Genomic DNA, 6,982 nt, shown 5'->3' on the forward strand with positions numbered 1-6,982 from the left:
CTGATATTCACGATCTGTTTTTCCATGACTAAGTGCTATATTTTCCTCGGTTGGGCTTGTAGTGGGAGGGATCCTGAAGTGGCATTTTTTATCCATATAGTCTGGTCAAAGCATTTGCTGTGTTATTCAGAACAAACATCTGGATCTTCTCAGGGTTTGATTATTCTGACCTGAGTAAATATGAAAGGTGATATCCCCATGTTTTTGGCTGCTGCCACTGATGGTTTTAGAAGGTTTACAGGACAGTGGAATCAGTGATACCAAAGCGCCAGGATATCTGTGTCATAGCAGTTTATATTAAACATGAGAAGAGGGGCAAGCGTTATCATTAGAGTTATGAATTGCTGGAAGCTGGTTGATGTGAAACATTGCGTTCTTTGTTAATTGAGTTTTGTTTTATTTAGCAATTAGATGCGACCTTGGCTCTTCCCGGAATTGTCCAGCTGTGTGAGGAGACATAAGACAGTGTTTTATTGTGTGGTCAGCCGTATGTTCATCTGTTCTGTTTACAACATTGATAAAACCACCAGCTCAGTGAGGCCCATACTCACACAGAGAAGCTTCCCAGCCCCTTCAGGATGTTATTTACGTTGTGACCTCATGGGTCATTAATTTCTGTGCACATATCTAAGCTTTTCTTTGGAATAGATGGGGTTTGTATTGATTTAGTTTGTAGTACTAGGCCTGCACAGTGTATCATCGGTTAAACATTCTGGCTGTATTGGTCTTTGCATTACTGATATCGCAAAAAGCTGGAGTATGTAAACGAGCATCTAACTGTTCACTGCTAGCATTATGCATTGCTGACCAGTCACACATGATCAAGATGAGTTCCTGTTGTTGTTTAGGTGAAGATCTTCACTTAATCCAACAAAAATCATTTTGGTATTAAAAAATGCACAGGAACTCATAAATGTGCTTTTAAAATATTACAAGGTTTCTCTGCAGCCATACAGTCCATTAACTGCCACATGCTTATAACACAGAAATAACAACATTTGTGCAGTTGCAGTTTGTTGTGTGGTTGCTACTAAGAACACAGCGCTTTGAGTGTTAATGGGTTTGTGTGTGTTTTTGTGTATGATGCCTTGCAGGAGCTAGCAGACCTGCGTCACGTCCACACGAAACTGAAAAAGCAGTACCAGGAAAAGATGGCGGAGCTGGCCCATGCTAACCGGCGGGTGGAACAGCATGAGGCTGAAGTGAAGAAGCTGAGGCTGAGAGTGGAGGAGCTGAAGAAGGAGTTGGGCCAGGCTGAGGATGAGGTCAGGTCACATGCACATACTAGGGCTCATAAATCTGCTGTGGGCAGTAGTCGACTAGTTGAGGGCAGTGCCTGAAATACAGTGGTGGTAGAAACTGCTGTGAAGAGGCTGCAGAACAAAACAGAAATCAGTTAAACATAAAAGACCCCAATGTACTTCATTAGTGTGAAAATAATGCATGATGTGAAACCAGTTGCACTACAAGCTGCGTAGAACTGCATTGAAATACAGGCTTGTGAGCCAGACTGGGTACTTTTTCAGAACCACCGTCTCCAATTGGTTACAGGCTTTTAACTGACATGCAAAACATCCAGTTACAAAACGTTTAGCGCAATGAAAACACACTGTTAAACAGAGTGAGCTGCCAGTCAGCAATAATTGCTGAGTTTAACTTGATAAAGACTTGTTTGTTTCTTTCGCACATGCAGAGCCAGTTTAAATGGTGAGTGAGAGGTGAGATTCTGAGATATGTGGTGATTTTAGCATGTCTGACGCTGAAGTACAACAAAATCTCTTTTGCAGTGCATCTCACACTACAACCTGCAGCACTGGCCACTCCAGCACCTTTTAGCAATATGCTATCAAAATACCTCCAGAACACTTGCCCACTCATATTGTAAGCTTTATTCTTTATTTTATTTTACTGTTAAGGTAATAATGACTCAAATGAATTTGAGCCGTGCAACTCTTCACACAAACACAGACTTGCACAAACATGCATATCATAAAAGGGTTTTAACCCTTAGAAGTTGCGTTTGTTGTTGGGGATTTCTTGTTTGTAGCTCATTGAAAGAAGCCAAGAAATTATTTCAGAAATTGTTTTTGCCACGTCTTTGTCGTTTCTTCACATTAAAAAAAAAACAAATGGAAAACAGTCTGTGCTCAGCTCTGCCGATACAGAATGTAAAACAAATGTATTGATTTTGCAGTTTTTGGGGCTGCAAAATGTGTGTAATAATGTTGTTATTGCATTATTGCTGATGTTCATGTGATTTTGTAGCTTACTATACAATCAAATATTACTTTTGTGATTACAGCTGAGTGGCATAGCAAAACTCAGGGTTAAGCCACATTAAAACACTGAAACGTGGTGGTTGGAAGTTTAATGTTTTTAAACTGATTGTGTTTATTTCAGCTCGATGAATCTCATAACCAGACGAGGAAGCTCCAGAGGTCTCTGGATGAGCAAGTGGAGCAATCGGAGAACCTTCAAGTTCAACTAGAGCATCTCCAGTCCAGGTAAGACAACACACACTCATTCGCTCACTCAGGCATCTCGTTTCAGTGGTCTTCTGTCTGTTACATATGTAACTACTTTGTTGAGCACAGTTCTCCTTTTATCAGTGACCTGATGCAGGTTTTTTCTCTGGGTTTTACATCAGCTGCAAGACAACCAGGCTTATAGTGCACGCTGCTAGCCCTGATCACCACCCCCCCCCCCACCCCCCAACCCATCTCTCTCTCTCTCTCTCTCTCTCTCTCTCATCATTCTGCCTGCATTCTGGCTTGCGCCTTCTCGCAGCCAATCCCGAGCTGCCTAGCCATGGGTTACCGTAGTAACAGGGAGACTTGAAGCAACCTAACGGGCCGTGGACCCCAACAACTGGAGAAAGCATGGACAGGCACATCAGTATGGCACTGCCTGTAGGTGCCCTTCCAGAGAGTTGCTCAGGGAACTGGCACAAAAGCCATAGGTTTGGCTTTTGAGACATTATTTGTTACATTATTCGTCTTTTGACACCAGAATTCCAGAACACTTCTGTAGATTTGTTTTAGTTAGTGGGGTTTTTATCACTGTTTAAAATGAAACATTTTATCATTAAACCAGGAAAAGTTGGCATTAGACTATAATGAAAATCATATATGGAGGTAATATTAGCTTAAAGGCTAAACACAATGGAGCTGTCCATACTGCATGCCCCATTCACCCTACTGATGATGCTGGTGCCTGCACAGGTAGTGGTTTTCAACCTGTGGGCCGCGGCCCTCCAGCAGGCCGCAGACGTACTGCAAGGACTACTGTTTGAGTTCGTTGATTGGTTTGGTGTAGTACAGTCACATGACACGCAGCGCTAGCTGGTGGATTAACTAGCTAGTTAGTTAGCTACTTCAGTCTGAGTGAAGCTGTTGTCTTGTGTACACATCATGGATAAATGGTTAAAAACAGGGTCTTTGACAACAAAAGACCCTGAAGCTGGACCATCTACAAGTGAAGTAGCCACTGTATCTCTTAATGAGCGAACCGAGAAAAGCAAGCATAAATCGAAAAGAAGAAACTACTGCAGTGAGTACCTGGCACCAAGCTTCACGTGCACAGGAACAGAAAACGAGCCTCTACCACTCTGCGTTGTGTGTTCGGAGGTCTTGGCAAATGATTGGTAAATGAAAAGCTGTTGAGGCTTCCTACCGTGTTGCGCAGCTAATAGCAAAGGCTGGAAAGCCACATACGATTGGGGAGAGTTTGATTTTACCTGCTGCGAAAGAGATGGTTAGCGTGATGTTGGGAAAAAAACCCTGCAAGCAACTGAATCTCATATCACTTTCTGATAACACAGTTGAACGGTGAATAAATGAAATGGCACATGTTGTAACCCAGCAGCTTATAAAGAGAGTGCGAGAGAGTTGCTTTTATGCAATACAACTGGATGAATCTACTGACATTGCAAATCTTTTCAACCTTCTTGTATTTGTGAGGTATGAGCATAACCATGAAATATTTGAAGACATACTATTTTGTAAGCCTCTACCCACCAAGACAACTGCTGAAGTTATTTTTGATATTTTGAATGCATATATTGTGTCGAACGGAATCGAGTGGTCCAAATGTGTGGGAGTTAGCACTGATGGAGCAAGGGCAATGACTACTTCTGTCCACTGCAGTTTACACAGAGAAGCATTAGCTGCCAAGAGAATGTCAAGAGACCTTAAAATTGTACTGGATGGCAGTGAAGAGAGTTAACTTCATTAAGGCTCGGTCACTCCAATCCCGTTTATTTCGTGTTCTATGCGAGGAAATGGGCAGCAGTCACGTTCAGCTTCTTTTACATACTGAGGTAAGGTGGCTTTCTCGCAGCAAGGTGCTAGAACTTTCAGACCGCTTCACTGATTTTGAGTGGCTTGCTAAATTATGTTACCTCTCAGACATTTTTACCCACTTGAATGGACTCAACCTTAGCATTCAAGGCAAATCAGTGACAGCGTTTCATGTCCAAAATAAAAAAATCGAAGCTACAATAAAGAAGCTAGACATGTGGACCAAACATGTGGAACAGTCAAACTCATTTGACGATCTGTCAGATTTTCTGACAAAAGAAAATGCTTCTCTGCCAAATGCGGTTTCAAGACTGATTGTTGAGCACTTGCAAAGTTTGAAAATGCAGCTACGCGATTACTTTCCAGCTCTCGATGTTCATTTCAGCTGGATAGAAAATCCCTTTGTCGACATATGCCAAGGAGCCATCGCAAGTCTGGGTGCGTCTGAGCAGGACAGCCTTATTGATCTCTATTGTGACAGTTCTTTAAAATGTATTTTTTCACAAAAGTCAGAGGTCAGAGTACCCTGATCTTTCAGACAAGGCAGTGAGATTCTTGATGCCATTTCCCACAACGTATCTCTGTGAAAGTGGATTTTCTATGTTGGTGGTACTCAAGACCAAATACAGGAATAGGCTTAATGTTGAGCCAGACCTCCATTTGCAACTTTCTGCACTTCAACCTGACATTCACCACTTGGTAGCTGGCAAACAACATCAGCCATCTCATTAGGTGAGTGACAAATGCTGTAAATGTTTAGTTTCTTTTGTTGTGTGATTATGCAGTCAGTTTCACAGATCACGTGGTTGGTTGCGCTGTATTTGGTTTTAAACGGCAATAAAAAATATTCTGGAGGGCTGAGGAAAGTTTTGTGGTGGGTTAAGTGGGCCTTGGGTTGCAAAAGGTTGGGAACCCCTGGTCTAAGGTATCATCTACCTCGCACTACACTGAGCACTTCAAGTATTCTGATGCTAGCATGTCATTATAGGTTTCTAACTGTAATCATTGGTTTCCATTCTCATTTTTTCATAGGCTCTTGTTGTATGATTGTTTTGCCATTCAGTGTCAACCAGAGGAGAATGGGTCTTCTTTTGCGTCTTGGTTCCTCTCAAGGTTTTTTCCTTTGGCTCTTAGGCCAGAAATATGCTCAGTGCAAATATTAATGCTCAGCCAACGCATTACAAAAGCACAGTAATTCTGTACAAACTCACTGTGTGATCTTAGATTACTGTGGCTGCTAAAATGTTCAGTACACAAGGGGGCAAAAGAGGATTCACAGCTCACACTTGTGTTACAAATTGTGTTGTGACACATTTGAGAACACGACATGCGAAACCGTGCCTCTGTAGCTTTACGCATCTTTTACAATAGACGTTGTTGCAAAGCAGCTATGCAGAAAGTGTTGTGCTGGTCTGAGTAGATTAGGCTCTATTACACCTTGTATATGTAAAGTCAGAGACGATAGCTCATCTGCTGCTGCACAATTTATTATGGTCATCTTCTAGTTCTTCATCAGTGGCCACAGGATGCTGCCCACAGGACGCTGTTTGCTGGATATTTTTGGTTGATGGACTATTCTCGGTCCAGCAGCAACACTGAGGTGATAAAAAATTCCAGCAGTACTGCTGTGTCTGATCTACTCAGACCAGCACAACACACACTAACACACCACCACCACGTCAGTGCCACTGCAGTGCTGAGAATGATCCACCACCCAAATAGTACCTGCTCTGTGAGGGTCCATGGGCGTGCTGACCACTGAAGAACAGGGTAAAAGCGGGTAACAAAGTATCAGAGAAACATGGACTACAGTCCACCTGTATAGTAAGTGGAGCTGATAAAATGCACAATGAATGTAGAAACAAGCAGGTGGTCAGGATGTTATGCCTGATGGGTGTATATTTTCAAACTTGCATGAAGTGTGTTTCTGGCCTTAAGGAGTTTTTTCTTGCTACAGTCACCCTTGACTTGCTCACTGGGGGGTCCGAAGATTTCTGTATAGCTGCTTTGCAACAACATCTATTATAATGTTACTTATTGTCTTTGCAATACTGAAGCAAGTTACTGAAAGATTTTAAAATGACAAACAAGGTTATAGCACGGCATGTGCTACCCCGGGCTCAAGGAGGACGCTGGAGGCAGGATTTAAGGTTGCAACAGCCATACTTTTTTATTCTCACACAAAATAAGTACACACAAACCAAACATTGCACTAGGCTATGCTGCACACTTTTCAGTGGCTTATGCTAACTACCCTTTACAGTCTGTTCACAGAGCTTTTCAGCTCTTTCAGTCTTGTGCTGCTTCTTGTCCCTCTCTCGCTATGTTCCTTCTCAGCTGTTTTTAAAGGCGCTCACGCACGATGAGAATCAGCTGGCTCTCATTAAGGGCAGCGTGAGCACCAAAGCCGAGAGGGAACGAAAGCTCGCTGCCTGGGTCAAACATAGCAGCCTCGCTGTGTAACAGGGGGTGAGGCCCGGGTGGCGGTGCTCAGGACATGCTGCTTCCTCTGGTGCCTCTAGTCGTCGGCACCAGCATCATCCTCCTCCCGCCGCCACTCCCGTGACTCGTGTCCATCGGGGGAGCTCGGGCTTTGCGCTCTGCCACCTCCACACTTGCACCTCTTTCCCCGGCGTCCTCGCCATGGTGCGTCGCCTCTGAGTGTTTGAGCTCCGCCTTTCTGC

At 43.4% G+C, this 6,982-nt stretch overlaps 1 protein-coding gene across 1 annotated transcript in view; it reads left to right on the forward strand.

The window, feature by feature from the left end:
* ccdc102a (coiled-coil domain containing 102A) overlaps window positions 1–6,982 on the forward strand; it is a 120,649-nt gene that overhangs the window by 103,809 nt on the left and 9,858 nt on the right. Inside the window, exons 7-8 of the mRNA XM_017696500.2 lie at window positions 1,095–1,265; window positions 2,401–2,504. Coding sequence (XP_017551989.1) covers window positions 1,095–1,265; window positions 2,401–2,504 — 275 coding nt within the window. The remainder of the gene's footprint in view (window positions 1–1,094; window positions 1,266–2,400; window positions 2,505–6,982) is intronic.

The sequence above is a fragment of the Pygocentrus nattereri genome, chromosome 15, assembly GCF_015220715.1.
Source record: "Pygocentrus nattereri isolate fPygNat1 chromosome 15, fPygNat1.pri, whole genome shotgun sequence".
NCBI classification, from domain to species: Eukaryota; Metazoa; Chordata; class Actinopteri; order Characiformes; family Serrasalmidae; genus Pygocentrus; species Pygocentrus nattereri.